This window comes from Electrophorus electricus, chromosome 2 (genome assembly GCF_013358815.1).
Source record: "Electrophorus electricus isolate fEleEle1 chromosome 2, fEleEle1.pri, whole genome shotgun sequence".
In the NCBI taxonomy this organism is placed as follows: domain Eukaryota; kingdom Metazoa; phylum Chordata; class Actinopteri; order Gymnotiformes; family Gymnotidae; genus Electrophorus; species Electrophorus electricus.
Window position 1 is genome coordinate 32,477,967 of NC_049536.1, and position 19,533 is coordinate 32,497,499.

General features: G+C 43.6%; 1 protein-coding gene across 2 annotated transcripts in view; it reads right to left on the reverse strand.

The window, feature by feature from the left end:
• Positions 1-7,086: 7,086 nt before the first annotated feature.
• Positions 7,087-19,533, reverse strand: part of tanc1b (tetratricopeptide repeat, ankyrin repeat and coiled-coil containing 1b) — a 110,609-nt gene continuing 98,162 nt past the window's right edge. The window contains exons 18-27 of one of the 2 annotated variants that reach the window (XM_035536467.1): positions 19,217-19,295; positions 14,294-14,427; positions 13,919-14,042; positions 13,149-13,324; positions 12,546-12,678; positions 11,553-11,582; positions 11,349-11,440; positions 10,424-10,570; positions 9,323-9,423; positions 7,087-8,727 (exon numbers count right to left, since the gene is read on the reverse strand). In XM_035536467.1, coding sequence (XP_035392360.1) covers positions 7,317-8,727; positions 9,323-9,423; positions 10,424-10,570; positions 11,349-11,440; positions 11,553-11,582; positions 12,546-12,678; positions 13,149-13,324; positions 13,919-14,042; positions 14,294-14,427; positions 19,217-19,295 — 2,427 coding nt within the window. In that variant the 3' untranslated portion in view covers positions 7,087-7,316. The remainder of the gene's footprint in view (positions 8,728-9,322; positions 9,424-10,423; positions 10,571-11,348; positions 11,441-11,552; positions 11,583-12,545; positions 12,679-13,148; positions 13,325-13,918; positions 14,043-14,293; positions 14,428-19,216; positions 19,296-19,533) is intronic. The other variant, XM_035536469.1, reaches the window with a different exon arrangement.

Here is a 19,533-nt window from a genome sequence, read left to right on the forward strand (position 1 = left end):
CTAGTTCAAAAGGTCAGTTCAGTTATGAAAGATATTGTTTAAAATCTGAGAAGCAAATAATGAAATAATAAACGAGAAAGTATATGTGTTTGTGAGCTGCAGCCGGAGCTCTGAGAGACCTACACTCCAGAGGCAGCGGGCCTCATGGCTTCTTCTCTTCTCTATTGAACTGGAAACTGTAACCTGCCTGTAGTTGTCGGTCTCTCTTGCATTCCTTCATGGGCTCCTCTTGATGAAGATTGCTGTATGAAGATGATTGGTTGATTGGATTACAGCAATAGATGCTGTGTTGTGCTGTTTGGTAGGAAGAGAGGAGTTGATTTAGCGTCTCCTTGCCACTGTCCCTGGTGCGCATGTTTGAACCTGATGCTGATTATACTCTGATTGCTCTGTTAGCGTCGGCCTGTTGCTGCTGTTCGGGCCAGGACGATCGTTGTGTGCATCTCTGTGCTGTCCCTTGGGGTGCTACTGATGGTTTGCTAATTAATTTAATTTACCAAGACACTGACGCCTCAGAGCAATCTACGTGATGAACTCAATAACACACAGCTGTGCTGTCCCGTCTGCTACTTGTGGGGGGGGGGGGGGGGTGTCCACTTCTGACTGAACTCTGATTACAGCTAGGGCCCTGCAGAGAACGAGTGGGTTAGTAAGTGAGAGATCAGCTGGCGCGCTGAGCCTGAGCAGTCCCTGCCTGCTTGCCCAAAAGCCTGGTAGCCCGAGGAGCTCCGCGGGACGGCAAAATGAGCTGAACAGAACATCAAAGCACTCGGTCCCGCGTCCCACTGCGGGACTGCCACCTTGCATGCCTGTCGCCCCGCCTGCCTGTTGCCTGGTCTACCTGTCGCCCTGCGTGCCTGTTTCCTTGTCTGTCAGAGCTGGCCATAACATACACCTGGCAGACAGAGGAAACCTCTGGCTCCTGCCACGTCCGTGCCAAAGAATAAGCATCACCATCTGAAAAGACATTTGGTAAAAAAAAAAAATGTTGTTGCCACTGCTAAGAAAAGAATGAGTCACAGTTCAGATTTTCTATTCCCTATCAGAATATCCAGTAGTGCCGTTTTTCTGCTATTCTGTATGCCTTTCTTTCCGACAAGTGAGCAGGGTAATAGTTGCAATAAACATTCCTTCAAGCTGTTATGAGCTGCAGTGTAGGCAGCATAGTGGCGTCTAGAGCAGCCTAGAACACAGTGCTATTAATGCTCCTCTGTCATTCTGGGGATCATGCGTACCTGAGTAAATGACTCATGAAGAAAGAAAAATGGAATTTTGAAACAGCCTTTCTCCTCCCTTAGCAGGGAAGGCTAATTGCAGCGCGATGGCGGATGGGAATCAAGATTGCTGTCAATGTATTTTCAATGTCTGCAGTTTAGTTTCCAAAAGTCTCCCCTGCCAAAGGAAACTAATGAGGCATTATGTGTGATTCTCTTTCAGGGAATCTGACATAATGTGGTGGGGTGAAACACATTGACATGCACATGCACCGAGTCACGTCTGTGAGGCTGAATGGAGAGGAACTCTGGGGTTCCTCGCTTTGCCTGCTGTTCCATGACAAAGCATGATTGAAATTATCGAGCGCTGTGCTTACTGATAAGAGTACAAAGGCAGGAAACACCTATACACAGGATTCATTATCTGTTCATTCATTTGTTCATCTTTAATTGAGGTTTTTTCTATTCCTTTAACCTATTTTGTTTAAAACTATTTTCAGCACCGTCTACTTTAAATTGGAGATGGCCAGGTTTAGACCTTTTTATGTTTAAAGACGGAAATAGTCATGTTGGCTCCTCATTGGCGCAGAGGCACTCATGAGGCAGCTATGAGGAAGATTGAGGAGCTGAAGTCTGCCCTGCTTGGTGCTGATGTCCCAGCTGAGTTCCAGTCATAAGGGAGGGGATGAAAGATCCAGTCACAGTTGCAGGTTATTCAGGTGGGGTCAGGTCACTGACCCTGTGTGAAGCTCGCTTTCCTTCTAAATTCAAACAGACCCTTAAAGCATGTGTAGCCCCTCAGTTGTCAACCCCAGTGATAAATTCAAGCTTTTACTCAGTCAGGTGCAAGTCATGACAATTTCTAATGAAAATATAATGGAAAAAGGATCAGAGGGAAGAGAATGATTTGTTCAGCATTTACATTAAAATATGCTACATGTAGGATAGCCTACGTACATAAATGTAAGGCAATGACTCCCTGGCTATAAGGCTGGTAGATGTTTATTATTGTAGCTGGATTCTGGAAAAGCAAGCCACAGTTCATCATAGTTTTTTAGTTCTTTATGTGCTATGTGCCATTGCAAAAAAACATGCTATGTTAAATGTACACATATTGTAGCATTTAATGTAAGCTCCAGTCCTGTGGCCTCTGGTCTGTCTGGTTATTATGTGTGTGTCTCTGAATTTCGTCTACACCATACATGATGAGAGTTACCTAGGAGAACAGGAGGTTTAAGTTATGTCTCTGTCCTGTTGACCTGCTTCTAGCATCAAACACAAGACTGCTCAGTGTAAAGTGACCGTGTGCGTCTGTGCTGTGTGTGTGCAGTTCAGTTCTTAGGAAGACTCCCAAGTGGCTCAAGTGTGCAGAAGGGCACACAGAGCTGCGCACTGATCCAGTAATCCCTGATAACGCTTTGGGAGTGTGCAGGAACACGAAGAGCTAACCTCTTCGTTTCGCTTGTTCCTCCTTCAGCTGGTGTTTCCTTTATCCTGAGAGCTATCTGGCTGCACATCTTTAGTACTGAACAAAGCTGGAGAGTTTTCATACATACAGAAAAGGTAACGTGCAATGCGCTCCAGACGCACTTTGAGCATTCATGGTCTTAATACAGATAACTGCTGGGTTGGATTGCACATACCGTATTCACTTAGCAGAGGTGTTTGGAATGATCGCGTGGCTGTTGGTTTTCAAGCAGATTTGGTGCATCCTGGAGCAGGAGGCGGCAGAGGGAAGGATCAGCCGCAGTTCCATGCCAAACCCACCTCTACACAGCCCCTCCCTCACACCCAACAGGACTCTGAAAACAGCCATCGGATGCCACAAAACCACAATGCAGCTGAGTTGAGTAAGTCCTCCCATTTCTGGAATGCATACGGGATGGCGAACTGGAGCAAAATTAAGTTTAGACCTCACAAGGGTGTTTGCTGAAGGATTCCCAGTGTAGTGTGAGACTAGGTTGTCATCATTCAACTTTGTTATATAAGACACATTGCTTTCTTTAACCTTTTACAACTTTGTGGTATGCGTGTGAACCCTTGTCTGAAATGTTTACACCTACATATATATTTGCATCCCCAGTTTAAATCAGATAAGGTGTAATTGTGTAAAGTCTAGCCATTCTAGACTTTAAGAAAAACATCAGATATCTGATGTGTGAAAAAAATCAGGTTTGAGTTCCCATACAGACAAAACTTTAGAGGCACGTTTTAAGTGCAATGGTAACCTAAGTATTTAGCACATTTGGCACTCTGTACATTTTGCCGGATGTTATCAAATAATAGTCAAATAATACAGACGATATGGACAAGAAACATGAAATTATACATTTTTGGTTTGATTTGTTCTTTGTACTTTTAGCAAGTGAAGTTCTTTTAATGGTCCCTATAAGGTTTGGGGGGGGGAGGGGAGACAAGTTGCAACATGGTGGCTTGCTATTATGTACAAAACTGAGGATTTTTAGAGCTCCAAGAATGCTGTGCTGCCCAGTAAAAAAGCAATTACTTAAAATTAGGTTAACTGCACAAATAAATTTCCCTTGCTGATTTTATATAGCCCTAAAAGCTAGCCCCTGGTTGACTATCTTGGTATCATCTTGGTCAGAAGTCAAATACTGAGTACGTATGATATCGTCAGCTAGAGAAGTGTTAAAGGAGTTTTCACATTGTAATCTGTATAGAATATATAGAACTGTACATCACGATCTGTATGGAAAATATTAAACTGTACACTCTTTATATTTATTGCTTGACAGTATTGCAGCCTTCATGGTTTTATCCAGTTTGTTATGCATTGTTTGTACATGCACTAAGTTTTAAGAAGTGCATAAGCTTCTAATAATTGAATAATAATTAAAGCAGAAGCTTTATAATTTTAATTGTATTTAACTTATTTCTCTGTTTCACATGTAATATTACTTATAGAGGAGAAAAGCATCAAAAAGTAGGTGTTGAAATTGAGCAGTTTTTTCTTGAAATCTTGAGCAACTTTTCTTGAGTGTAAATTGTTTGCCCTGTGGAAAGAATGTCAAGGAAATGAAAGAGAAAGAGTGTGTGAAGAACAGAATGAGTCAGAGGAAGAGTGTGCGAGGAACAGAATGAGTCAGAGGAAGAGTGTGTGAGGAACAGAATGAGTCAGAGGAAGAGTGTGTGAGGAACAGAATGAGTCAGAGGAAGAGTGTGTGAGGAACAGAATGAGTCAGAGGAAGAGTGTGAGGAACAGAATGAGTCAGAGGAAGTGTGTGAGGAACAGAATGAGTGAGGAAGAGTGTGAGGAACAGAATGAGTGAGGAAGAGTGTGAGGAAGAGTGTGTGAGGAACAGAATGAGTCAGAGGAAGTGTGTGAGGAACAGAATGAGTCAGAGGAAGAGTGTGTGAGGAACAGAATGAGTCAGAGGAAGAGTGTGCGAGGAACAGAATGAGTCAGAAGAAGAGTGTGCGAGGAACAGAATGAGTCAGAGGAAGAGTGTGCGAGGAACAGAATGAGTCAGAGGAAGAGTGAGGAACAGAATGAGTCAGAGGAAGAGTGTGAGGAACAGAATGAGTCAGAGGAAGAGTGTGTGAGGAACAGAATGAGTCAGAGGAAGAGTGCGAGGAACAGAATGAGTCAGAGGAAGAGTGTGCGAGGAACAGAATGAGTCAGAGGAAGAGTGTGAGGAACAGAATGAGTCAGAGGAAGAGTGTGAGGAACAGAATGAGTCAGAGGAAGAGTGTGTGAGGAACAGAATGAGTCAGAGGAAGAGTGTGAGGAACAGAATGAGTGAGGAAGAGTGTGAGGAACAGAATGAGTCAGGAAGAGTGTGAGGAAGAGTGTGTGAGGAACAGAATGAGTGTGAGGAAGAGTGTGTGAGGAACAGAATGAGTCAGAGGAAGAGTGTGCCAGGAACAGAATGAGTCAGAGGAAGTGTGTGAGAGGAACAGAATGAGTGTGAGGAAGAGTGTGTGAGGAACAGAATGAGTGTGAGGAAGTGTGTGAGGAACAGAATAAGTGTGAGGAACAGAATGAGTCAGAGGAAGAGTGTGAGGAACAGAATGAATCAGAGGAAGAGTGAGGAAGAGTGTGTGAGGAACAGAATAAGCCAGAGGAAGAGTATGTGAGGTACAGAATGAGTCAGAGGAAGAGTGAGGAAGAGTATGTGAGGAACAATGAGTCAGAGGAAGAGTGTGAGGAACAGAATGAGTGTGAGGAAGAGTGTGTGAGGAACAGAATGAGTGTGAGGAAGAGTGTGAGGAACAGAATGAGTCAGAGGAAGCGTGTGAAGAAGAGTGTGTGAGGAACAGAATGAGTCAGAGGAAGAGTGTGAGGAACAGAATGAGTCAGAGGAAGAGTGTGAGGAACAGAATGAGTCAGAGGAAGAGTGTGAGGAAGAGTGTGTGAGGAACAGAATGAGTCAGAGGAAGAGTATGCGAGGAACAGAATGAGTCAGAGGAAGAGTGAGGAAGAGTGTGTGAGGAACAGAATGAGTCAGAGGAAGCGTGTGAGGAACAGAATGAGTGTGAGGATGTGTGTGAGGAACAGAATGAGTGTGAGGAAGAGTATGCGAGGAACAGAATGAGTGTGAGGAAGAGTATGCGAGGAACAGAATGAGTCAGAGGAAGAGTGAGGAAGTGTGTGAGGAACAGAATGAGTCAGAGGAAGAGTGTGAGGAAGAGTGTGTGAGGAACAGAATGAGTGTGAGGAAGAGTGTGTGAGGAACAGAATGAGTGTGAGGAAGAGTGTGTGAGGAACAGAATGAGAGTGCTACAGGGTGGCTCTTTTTTTTTTTTTTTTATTTCCTGTCGATGAATAATGGCAGTAATGCGTCTTTACAGCATATGATTAAAGAGAATACATTTCACATTATTGAAACATGGCAACAATTGCAAATAATATACTTATTAAAATAGAGCTGCTTGCCCCCCAAGCCTAATATTTCTCATATTATAACCATATACTGTTAACTCTTTATTAAAAATCGCAGCTGTGGCATGCACTTCAACCCAGATGATCTCCGTATTTATAGAGCTTTTTATTGAAATCGAAAATTTTATTTATTTTTTAGTAGCTGTGCAAAAATAACTATATAAAATATATTGCTTTTACAATTACCAAGCCATATGTGCTGTAAATAAATTATCCTAGACAGCAAAACAACCACATAGGAGAGAATTCTAGCTTTTAACTTTATAGGGCAAATGTATATATAACATACAAACATAGGAACCATGTACATTTTTATTAACCTCAAACATCATCAAAATATGTGCATAAGAGAAAACAATACACAAAACTTTTTTTTTTTAAATGAGTCAAATGCACTGACGCAGACCTTCACATAAAACAAAAGGGTTGAAAAATACACACTATTACTATTTACAAAGCTAGAGCAGTTCCTCGAAATCCTTACAGTGCAGTTTCATGTGTTCCTTGCCTTGTAACCTGCCTGCTTCAGCTCAGGAAAGACTCTTTAATGCTCTAAAAAGCTGAAATAAGCGAGTTAGAGTATGGGAAAAAAACTGGTATTCTTAACCAGATTCAAAAAACATTGCACTAGTGGTTAAAGATTTCCACTTCCAACACAGGAATGCCTGTCATTACTGACCTTTCTACTGCCACTTCCAACAATTCATTCCCATATTTGTGTTTATCTTTTGTCAGCACCAGTGATGTAATGTCCATATAATAAGCTTCTACTGATAAGCATTGTGTGTGCGCGCATTGTGAGCACTTGACAATTTTGCAGTAATGGTTTGTAAAGTGCTGCGTGTTGCGTTCTGTGCATCCTCTCAGTGAGGTCGTCTCCAGTGCTGCTGGAACAGGCCCTTAGCACATACATGTGGCCTTGTGGGACACACAACACAATCATTTTACGAAACCTGACCAATTCAGGTATGAGCAGTTCTCCTTGTACATGGTGTAAAATTTAAACATGGTTTAGTGATAAAGCCTGAAAACATCAACACAAATCCAAGTGGAAAAACAAAAAAACTAAATCCCTTTGTTAATTATAAAGAGGTGTGTGTGTGTGTATGCCTGCCTGTAGATATGCATGAGAAAGAAAGAGCAAAGAAAAACTGTAAGAAGGAACGAGTGATGGTTTACAGTTGTACTCTGAATAGGCTCTATACGTTAGATTCAATAAAGGATCGCTTTGGTTTCATTGAAGCTACATGAATGGCAGGATTATCTCGGGCTAAGCTGGGGTGCTTGGGCTTGCTGTCCGTGTATGAGTGCGCCATGGCAACAGCTGGCTTGGACTCTTTGTAACAGGTGGCGGCTTGGCAGAACTTGTCACCGAATTCTTTAGCGTGCATGTTGCCGTTGTGCAGGCTCCCCATAGCAGCTCCCTGAGAGGAGGCCTTGAGCTGCTCGTGGTAAGTGCTGGCTGGTTTGGGGTACGCTAACTCACTGGTCCCTCCTGCTAGGCCTGCAGGGCACATGCTGTGGCTGTCTGTAGAGTGACTATGCCAGCTGCGTGCCATCGGCTGGTGGACCTGCTGCTGCTGCTGTTGCTGCTGCTGCTGAAACCGGGCCGTTTTGTCCATAATGCCCATAAAGGGTCGGGGTTTGTACTCCACAGTGCCTCCCTGGACAGGCTTGGGTTTGTCCACGCCCGTTTTGGTGCGAACGTCCGGCCCTTGCAGCTTCCCGCTGTCCGACAGGCTGCTGCTGGACGCCAGGCTGCTGGTGGAGCTGGAGACCCTCATGCTGCCCGTCTGGGAGCCCGAGCCGGAGCCTGCTCCCTGGGCCGACTCCTTCCTCAGCTCCTGTGCTGTTGACAGAGTCAGGCCCTCTAAAGAGCTCGCAGAATGCGCCGAGAGTCTCTCGGGAGCTCTTCCGGAGCTGAAGGATGGGTATGCCCGAGACAGGAGCACGCCCTCGCTCTCGTGGTGGCCTGTGGCAGTAGACGGGTGTCCTTTGTCTTCGCCAGGGGGCGATAGAGGTCCAATGTCAATGCCAGGTCCCGCCTTTAGCGTGTGGCGGGCAGGGAGTGGGCTTGAAGGGCCGTGGGTCTGCGGCTGGGTCTTGGCGCCTGCCGACCGTGCTGTGCTGGCCTGGAGGGAGCTCAGATGCTGGTTGGTTTTCACGATCTGGGCCTGTTTAGTAGGCTGCAGGACCAGGCTCTTGTGGGCCACTGGGTCTCGCTGGTGCTGTCTCTGGCTCTGGGCATATGGGGGAGAGCTCGGTCGGCCGGCCTGTTGTCCGGCCCCTGCCGAGTCTGCCGGTGTCCGGTTAAAGGAGTAGATGTTTTGTGACCAGGCCTCAGCTCGCGGGTCCAGATGAGAAGACTCCTCCTCATCAATGTCCTGCCCTATACTGTTCTCTGTCAGGTCCTCTTCCTCCCCTTCTTCACGTTCGTGGTCAGAGTCGTGGTTGGCCGTGGGCTGGCTCGACGCCCCCTGCTGCTTGTTTTGGACACGCTGCATTTGTTTACACTCCTCCTCCACTCTGGCCAAAAGACGGCGGATCTCGCGGTTGTTGGGGCAGAGCTTGGTCGCCTCATGCAGGTCAGCCAACGCTGCAGTAAACTGTCTATAAAACCAAGCAAAGCAACATATGTAGACAAAAGAAAGGAGAAAGGTAGGAAAACATGAAAATGAATGTGAAAGATGATAGAGGAAAAGCATATGGGAGGGTAGGTAGAAAGTGAAAGACTCTGGACTCCAGTGATGTCCTTGATCTGCTACACCTATTCAAACTGATAATTAACTGATGAGTAAAATCAGGTGTGTCTGAGAACAGTATGTAGAGAAAGCTGGTGGATTGTACCTCTGGGCTCGAAGTGAAATAAAGGGCGGTAGGCATTGCACAGAGAATGACATCTTGTATAACTGGGGGATTTGAATTCAAAGCCACTTCATGCAATTATTGTTTTTTTTATATATTTAATTCAAGCTCTTGCACAGAATTTCTACCCATGAATCTCTAACTATAGGAACTTTATCAAGGTACAAAATTTCAAAAGACTAGCTAGAGAATGAAAACAACACGCATGCAAAGAAATATGAGGATCAAGAGAAGATAGTCCGTCACACCCTGCCTCTGTGTTCCACTCTGTGCTTCTGTCAACTACACCTATTCGAACTGATAATGAACCGCTGAGAGTGTGAGAACTGGTGGACTGTACCTGCTGCTCCTCTTGGCCCGGGCCCGGGCGTAGTAAGCCTCATATGACTTGGGCTTCAGCTCTAGGGCCTTTGTGGCAAATTCCTCAGCCATGCCAAAGTCCTTGTGAGAGAGCAAGACCAGGGAAGTGAACGTACACTGTTCCTATGCCCACTCAGCGAGAGTGAAGGAGGCAAGGGAGAAACTCAAACAAGTTACATGACAAAGCCAGTTGGTCTGAGGCTTAGGCCAGTACTCAAAGCATGTCAGAGAAGAAATGCTAACCCTAGAATCTGATTGGGCAACCAAGGGATGACTCACGGGTTGTAATTTGGTCAGAAAAATGTGTGTTATAATTAATGGCCTCAATTTGTTCCTCAGAGCATTGTGCCATTTTATCTTTCCATCAATCAAATGCCTGGACGGAAAATTGGCTGTGGCTGTGTCATGGGCCATTTTAAAGTGAGTCTGCTCTCTGCTCTGAGTGCTTCATGTATTTTGTGTTTCTCTTATGACTATATTCCTGTGGGGACAATGACCATACTGCACAATACACCAAACATAGTTAAACCCATGCAGGCTTTTATAGCAGAAGACTCAATTAGGTTGAATAATGATGAAATATGTATACTGCTAAGCACATTATGCATAATTGAGTCATTTCTGTAGTATTCTAACACAAAAACTAAATATATAAATGGATATAATCATTATACTTACCAGTCATCTGATTTGCAACATCTACCATGTGCCTATACTCTCTGGCCACTTTACGCCAGGTAGATACACCTATCTTAATGGTGCACTTTAGAGTAGTTATAGACTGTGACCCATCTCTTAGCATAGTAGTTAGCCACCTTCTAACCCATTTATCACCGGTCAGTTTCTAACCAGATTCTCGACCATGGCTGGAGAGCTGGATGATGGCCAACACAAACTGAGAATGGCAGTAGGTGGGTTCTAAACTCCAAAGGTACATCTACAAGATGTGCCTTGTGTCTGGTGTGTAAGGATTATTTATAAGGATTATCTTCTACACCAGCAAACATCTCAAAACTAGAAATGTTATGCATTACAAGGTTGCAGCTCTGTTGGTTCAGGACAAAAAGAGAGAGATGCTCACGTTGGTTTTCCTGCGGCAGCGTGAAAGGTTGAGGTACAGAGAGACTCGCAGCTCTCGAAACGCCTTCAGCTCTTCACCAAAGCCCTCTCTGGGAAACTTCCTCAGAGCATACTGGTACCTCTGAGCTGCCTCCTTCATCTTCCCTCTCTGAAGGGAAGAAGAAAAGGCATTCAGACCAAGACAAAGGATAGAGAGAGAATAAAGCATGGGGCAGAGTACGCATTTAGACCAAGAGAAAGAAGAGAAAGACGTGGAAAGACAAAGTGAAAATAATGAAAGAGGGAACATCCAGGTGGTCAGTCAGTGCCTGAGTGCATCTTGCACGCTCCCTGTGCATCAGTGCCTTTCTCCAGCACGGTCCTCTCTGACACAGTCATGTGTCATGCACATCACCTTTATCTTTTCATTTTATTCAACTTCTTTTTTCCTCTGATAAGAACCGTTTAACGGCAGTAGTTATTTTCAAATGACATATTTCATGGATTAGAGGGCATAATTAGTCAAGTGAAGATAATAAACCCTCATTTCTATTTTAATTAGTCCCCCAAGATGAGAGTGGAATTGGAGATTTGTTGCTAAACTATCACACATCAGACCTCTGATCTATCTGTTCTCTGCTGGAAAAAAAAGGTCTAATCTAATCTGAAAGGTGCTTGTGGAAATGCACCAAGCACCTGAGGCTTTGGGGCATATGTGATATCTAGCCCCGGGTGAAGCACACACACAAGACCAACATTGGCTTTAAGACTTGAGATGTAAGAGTGTAACTTTTTCAAAGGTGAAAAAAAAAAAAACAAGAAAAATGACAGACTACCAAATACAGACTACCAAACTACCCATCAGTCTCAGGTTCAATCACAAATCTCCAGGCTCTCTTTGAAGCTGACTTTCAGGCTGGATCTTGAACATTGCCCTTTGACCTTACCTTGTAAAGCAGATTGCCTTCTTCCATGAGCTTCTGTAGCAGGATGATGAGGATGTCGGGCTTAGACGTGGCCATCGCCCAGGCTGCGTTACCTGGGTTGCAGATGGAGGGCAAGGTGGGTTATTTGGCTAACCTTTCAAATACCAAGTGGTTAAAACCTCACTTAAGATAGTGGCTCAGAGAAAAGTTACCTAAAGACTATACCTGTTCGGTCATAAGGAGACGCTCTGTGGCCTTATGAGGGTTTTATTGAAAGCAGTTAAGAGAGAGAAAAGAGTGAAACAGCAGAAACGAAATAAAGGGCGACACACATTGCACTGAGAGCACAGAGAATGACATCTTCTATAACTTTGAATTCAAAGCCCCTTCATGCAATTAATGTTTTTATATATTTAATTCAAGCTCTTGCAGTTCCCATGAATCTCTAACTAAATGAACTTTATCGAGGTACAAAACTTTAATAGACTAGCTAGAGAATGAAAACAACGCATGCAAAGAAATATGAAGACCAAGAGAAGTAAAGGATACCCCGTCACACCCTGCCTCTGTATTCCACTGCCTCTCTGTCTGGCGCTAGTTCATTACTCCATAATTCTATTCGCTGTCATTTAAATAGTATTTGTGAGGGTAATGTATGTGAATAGCAGTTATTATTCTGGTATGGCAATGCTCTCAGTGGCAGTGTCACAACAGAGCCAGCGCTGTTCATCACAGTGGCCAAGAAGGGCTGTTAGTGGTCACTGTTCCTGTGTGTGTGTGTGTGTGTGTGTGTGTGTGTGTGTGTGCATATTTATCAGAAAGAGAAAATGCAGTACTCAGTGCCTCGATGACAATTCCTCACGACAATATCATATGACAATATTGCACTATTATTATACGATAAAATCTTAGTGACAGTACTATATAAGAGAACCTTAGTATGACATTCCCATATGAAAAAAATCTCAGTGACAATACTATAAAATACCTCCGTCACAGTATCGTATGAGGCATTCATTACTAGTGCAAACTAGTGCTTTGACACTTCCTTATTTTGTCACATAAGTGTGATTTTACTCCAGACTGATCCTGAACAGCAATTCTCCTGCAGAAAAGCGGTCACTCTGTCATACTCTGAAAGTTGTTTCAGCAAAGAAATTAACACATTTGATACAAGCCAGTAAAGCTGCCCAGTCCCCCTGCTCCCAGTATGCTCACCTAGTTTGGCCCCCTTCTTGAGTAGCGTGACCACCACTGAGGTGTTCCTGCAGCCTATAGCTCGATCCAGGGGCCGCATGCCACTGTAGTCTACATGCTCGATCACAGCTCCTCTCTCCACCAGGTAGTGGACCTACCCAGGGAGCACCGCAAATGTAAAGCACTCTACAGGAGGAACTGTGCTCTGGCCGATATAGGTGCGCATATCCATGTCTGGACCTTAATGACAAAAAATCTGCAAAACTCTGTTACAAGTAAGAGTGTTTATTTTCTTCTTCCTTTTTTCCCCATTTCCATTCACTATTAAATACACATAAGGGGGTGGCTAATCCTACAGTAGCACAGCCTGTTCATTATGGGGCATTTGATACCCCTGAGTGATAAGAAGTGATAAGTGCACATATGTTGTGCATTTAACAATATAAACAGAAAACTTTGTGTAATATACAACATTGGCACTGTGTGAATTTTGCATTATCATCATCAGGGATAAATGCAATTCATGCACTCTGATTTAGGCTCAGCGCTAACTAATAAAACAATAAGAGCAGCACTGTTAACAGCTGGTATAAATGCAGACATTCCCCTCTTCAGATAACTCACAATCTCAGCGTCTCCGTAGAAGGCAGCTAGGTCCAGTGGAGTGCGTCCGTTCTTGTCTGAGTGGTCTATAACTGCACCCTTTTCCACCAGGAACTCCACCACGTTCTTATGTCCTTTCAAGCACGCCCAGCTCAGAGGCGTTAACCCCTCCTTATCCACTGACGTCAGAGAGGCACCTGGGGAGTAGAGTCTCACTTACAGCAACAGAAACAACTACAGGCTGTAGGTCAGGATTGGGATTGAATGCTCTATACCACAAAGAAAATTCACAGATTCTTAAAGGAGCAATAAGAGATTTTTTTACCATAACAATATTTATGAAAGTGATTATTATTTTTATTTATTTTTCTATAAAGTGCACCTCTCTAGAAAAAAAAAATCTATTGTAAGTGCTGTTTATAACTGGTTATCCATAGCTGGTCACTCACATGGACGCAGCCATGTTTAAAACTTCTTAGTATAGAATCTCTGAAACATCCAAGCCACTAGGTGTCAATATAATGGCTGTTTAATAATGTGAACAAGAATCACTGGAAAAAAATTACTTACTGCTCCTTTAAGTATGCACGACTGAATATTAAGCATTGCTATTAATGTTAACAAAACAGTAAAAGTTAAAAGGTAAACTACACCATAAACTGAGAATATATGCATTTTACAAATCTTGTAAATAATAAAAAAATATGATGTTAAAATGTAGATGTAAGCACATGAATAGACAATTCTACTGTGGTCTGTGACCTTTGCCCTTGGTATGTAAGATAATTGACCTTTAGAGAAGAGGAAGTCCACAGTACTGAGATGGCCTTCACACGCTGCCACCATTAGCAGAGTGCGACCCTGCTTATCACTGCCATTCACATCTGCCCCGTGCTGCAACAACACATCCACAATCTGATGCACGCGCACACGCACGCACGCACACATGAACGAGAGAGTAACCAACTATTAGTGACACAAAACTTGCTGGGATTTTTATATTTAGGTCATGAGATATTTCTATTTTCTGTGTATCTATGCATAAATCTTTAGCTGTGCATCTATGCATAAATCTCATAAGTCTAACTAATGATACAAGAATGTGATTTAAAAAGAGTTTTTCACACTGGATGCCACAATGCAAGAGGTGTTTTGGTACGTCTCACCTGCCAGTGTCCCTGTCTCACTGCACAGAAGAGGGCACACATTCCTCTTCTGTTCACCTGCTGCACCTGGGCTCCCTGGTCTAGAAGAAAACTACACACTTCCATCTTCCCACGGCCTGCTGCTGCTGTCAAAGCTGCGAAACCAAACAAAACCAACACTCACATTCACACTTCTGCAATAAAACTGGACTATAGAAAATTGTCACCGGAAAATAGAAATGTATAGGAAGTGCAAAAGTGGGTCACTTATGTCCTGAAAGGAAACACACGAAACCAGCAGTGCTGATAGTGTCTTAATTTGCAAACCCCTAATTCAAAGCTACGTTGAGAAAGAGAACAAAGCTTTCGCCAAATGCTGGCTCGAGTGCATTCATGATATTTGGAGATTCCAGACAGAATGGAGCTGTGTCTGGGTAACGAGCTAATTACAGGCTACGCTTTTCTCTTGGCGCCTACAAGCTGAGCAGCCCTGAACACGTCGGCCTGGCATGGAACTGCACGTGCCTGTGACACAGAAGGCTGAATCTCACCGTGTCGTCTAGGATACAGCTGGTGAAAAGAGAGGGTTAGACAAAACAGGGCCCCTGAAGCTGGGACCAACATTTTCATTTTTCTTACAGGTACCTGGTGTGCAAAGACTACTGATTCATTCAGAATTCACTCTTTGACCTTTTTTAAAAATACATTTTTACAACCTGACTTGTAATGATCAAGTCTACCTAAAAGCTGTACACAGGCTGATAAAATGAGACATATTTACTTGCAAGACAATTCATGCTTCACTTGTTAACAAAAAGCTTTTTTTTTTATAGTATACATGATGAAAATTGATTAACTGTCAAACTATGCTACTGCTGGGGACAACGTTTGTACTGTATAATTTCTGAGAGACAGAACCAAACCAAAGCAGAAATATTTGCCATTAGGAAACTGATTTCTACGAGTGAACTGCTGATCTCTCTCACTCACCTCCATCTCCATACCTTTCATCCTCTCTCCCTCTTTCAATCTCTCACTCACTTACTCACTAAAATCCCGTGGCCCGTGTGTGACAGCTGTAGAGCTGCAGAAAAGCAACACAGAGTTGCTGCCCTCAAACAAAACTACAATAACCATTCAAATGGTAAGCGTAACCGAACAAAGCACAATCAATACACTACAATTAGAAGCACTAGGTCATACTCTACACTCAGTTGTAAAGTCATCTATCCGTGGTGGCCAGCATTAGCTTTCACGCTCTCGCTGAGGTCTTGCATGTCTGAACTGGAGGATGGAACCCAGTGAAGGACAGAAGATGTGCACAAAGCTCAAAAGGTTAAGAGATGTGGAGATGGAGATGGAAATCCATGTGTGGGCAAATGATAACAGATCTATCTGTCAGCGTGAGTCATCCCCGCAAATCCCTCAAATACGCAGGCCATCCAGATATCTGAGAGCAAAGGAGTATGGTGACAGTCAATCATTTTCTCTCCTTCCCTCCCTCTGTCTGTCTGCATTCTCCTCCATCCTTTCTCTTCTGTCCCCGCCCCACAGTAAAAGCCCTGGATAATCTCAAGTTGGGTTGCTCTAAAGTGCTCCACTCACGCCTCAGTCCATGGTGACTGACCGTATCATTGCAGAATTAGATTGCCACCTGGGCCTGACTTCCAACCTTTTCCGTGTTTTGACCATCCTGGTCCCACCCATCCCCTTCCCCGTCTCTCTCCACTGTGAACACGCACCCCGCCAACAGGCTCCACTATTACGGCCTGAATAATGAAACACAGCGCTAATCCCCGTGTGTTCGTTTTCAGTTTTTGAGCGGATATTTCATCATTTAAAAATCATTTGGGCTGTAGTTACACTAGACAACAGCAATATGAAAGAGCATCTAGGCTACAGAACCATGGCATTTCTCTCAGTGATTTACTACTGAAGAGGAGGTGCCCAGCAAAGCTGGGCATTAAGTCACCATCAATGAATGTATTCATGAAGAAGCACACTGCTAATTCACTGCACTTAATCCACAACACAGACACATTTCTCAGCATAATATCACAGCAGATACCGAACACGCTGCCAATTGTTACCTCCATTTTCTTTCTTCATGTGCTCATTCCAAACCTTCTTTGGCATTCAAACAATGCTTCCATCATTAAAAACAAAAAATGTAATATTGGGAGGTGCTAGTGAAAGCTGCATTCACATCCAGTGAAAAGCTGCCATCAACAAAAGACCACAACTCTGCAAACAGAAATTGGTTTTCTTTTACTGGAAAACAAGGATGGATTTGTCCTCGGTAGCTCCAGCACTCCATGGTAATTCAATCTCCGTACTGTACATGGCCTGACACCTGTTTGCATAAAGACATTACTCTTTTGTGGCTGATGCGACTTATGGACTAATATTTCTCAGGCAAGCGGTTATCTTGAAGAATTACATAACAGGCATGTAGTAAGTACAGGGCATTTACAGAATTAAATTTTACCTTTATGAGGGATGATTCCAAAAGACTTCACTTTAAAATTGAATTTCCCTTAGGTAAAGTTAGAGGCAAGGTTAAGACTTTCACAAATTCTGATGCAACAGCAGCAATAGACCTGTAACCTTTCATTTTTGCCTAATTTGGACTAGAACCAAATGACCTTCTGGTCCCTATCACCTGTAACCCACATTATGAACCAGATTATGCCTCAGCGATCTGGTAATGAGGTAATGAATCGCTTCAGTAACGACAACATTGCAGACAGAGTTACTTTGCACGCAGGCTAAAACACGGAAAAACCCTGTCGTCTCAAACAGGCAAGCAATTAGGCTGCAGTCTGCATTCGTTAGCTGCAGTGCCGGGTGACAGTGCCTCTTTCTGGGAGTCAGGTCACCATAGCCAGGGAAGGTAGAACGGGGACACTGCCGAAGCCTCCTGGAAGAGTGGGCACATCCTGCCCTGCTCATTCGGTAAAGCGAAACGTAAGGGTAAGTGGTTGTGGGAAGCGAGAGAGCATGACCATTATTATTCACAGTAATGCACTCCTGTCTGGATGGTGAATCAGAGCCCGGAATAATGACGCATTGTTAAGAAATTTATGGTTGCCTGTTTGGTTAACAGACCATAATGGACTGCATATATAAAAAAAAAAGGAATAAATCAATAATTAAAAAAAAAATATATATATATATTTGGGCTATATATATTTAATACACACTATAAACATTTATTGCACCAAAGTTCAGTAATGTTTTTGCAGATGTAAACATTTTGTTTCTCAAATTTAATGTACCCAAATACAGTCAGGGAAATGTATGCTCCCTAGCAGCCATGGTTAGAGAGCAAATCAGGAGGTATGTTGCCTCACAACAGACTGAGCTATAGCCGAATGCCATTTGTTAGCGTATTTCAGAAGTGGACACAGAGAGGCCATTGTCCCTGTCCTTCCCTACTGCTGCCACTCGAGGATAGCAAAGATGAGCTGTCCTCTGTCTCTGTGTGTGTGTGTGGTAGCATAAACCAAACTCATGCAGAAGGTGGCTGATTGAGAAGGGAAAAATGTAAGGGCAGTGAAAGAAAGTGGCCTTTACCCGGCGAACACAAGCGCGGGGTTGTCACAACGGCAGAGAGGGGAGCAGGGGGAGTGTTTCTGAGGTACAAGAGCAGTCAGAGGTGTGTAGTGGTGGCGTCAGTGTTAGTTTATCTGGCTAAGCACTGTTTATAGTCCGAGTAAAGCTTCCCACTCAGTGAGTATCCAAACATCCCTGTTGAGTTACAGACCATCATGCTCAGTTTAGGGTCTCTGTATATGCACACATGCTGATGCACATTTATACGATACACATATACACCCAGACATATTATAAATAAACACATATCTTGAAGGGAAATAATTGCCCTGGCTCTGTCTCTGTGTGTGTGCGCGTGTGTGTGTGTAGGTATGTGCATGTTTTGTGGGTGGAAGCGTTGGTCTTTTTGTTGTTTCTAACTAACATCAATGAGACTGCAGGCACAATGGCATGGCTGAAGCTCTTGTAAGCGTCTGTGGGTCACGCAGCAACAACAGGATGGCTTTTATGTGCTTTCTGCCATTCATTCTGCCATCTTCAGCTTTCTCCAGGAGGCCGCAGGGACATGAGTCCCCTGCGGTGACCTCCAGTCAGCCAGCTCTCCCCATCTGAATGTCTTTCTGTCACTGGTCTACATCTGCGTGACAATCACCCTCACCACACAGGTGCACACCCACACCCACCAAAGCTGACAGTTATATTTTAACACTCGAGTGGCTGAGTCTGCGTGACCTGCAGGAGAAAGGAAACTAGAAAAGAAACTCTGAGAACAAGTTGAAGACAAACAAACAAACAAACAAACAAAACCTCTGCTCACACAAAACTTTGTTTTGATTTCGGTGAAGCCAAATTAAGAGCTGAATGAATTAAGAGCAAATCAAATCTGTGAACAGGACAATAATGCACAGGTGGCAAGTTAATAGCATGTCTGTCTATATCATATAAACTGTTGGTTCTTTCCAGCGGTTTTAGCATTCTATAAATGTCAACAACAAACAGGAGGCGGCATTAGGACCATGATGGCTTTGGTATGGCAACATATTGACATCTTATGTTAATAGACAGCTTTACACCAACATCTCAAAGCTGAACTTGGCAAACTCATCTACTCAAAGATGAAAGCAAACATGAGCAAACACATGCCCATTTTCAAGGAAATTTTGTGAAACAGCATGGCAAGAGTGATTTGAGTTGGGACAGAAACTAAAATGAGGAAAAAGTATGTACTCTTCACTCTGGTGGCATCAACTATAAGCAATATCGACAGCGGTGAGGGAAGCGCACCAAAGAATGAGAGAGTGAGAGAGAGAGAAGAAGAAGAAGAAGAGAGTTGGAAGCAAGCGATAGCGTGAGAGATGGGGTGCAGTAAGCGATTATTGTGAAACATACCTGTTTCTCCCCATAGTGTGTCATGAGCATCAATCTGCACAACTAGCTCATTATTCAGATCCAGTAAGCCTCTCACCACCTGCCCAACAAGAATCCACACATGAATGAAACAGCTCAGTATTATCTCGCTTATCTATGGAAATAACAGGAGAGAGAGCAAGAAAGGTCAAAAGAACAAAAGAAAGAAAAAAATGACAGACAGACAAACAAAAACAAAAGACAGAATGGTAGACAGACGCATATAAAAGCAATGTAGCCAGGCGCATAGCATCGTGAGGATGGGGGTAGGACACAGGTCTGTGTGGGATGAAAAGAGC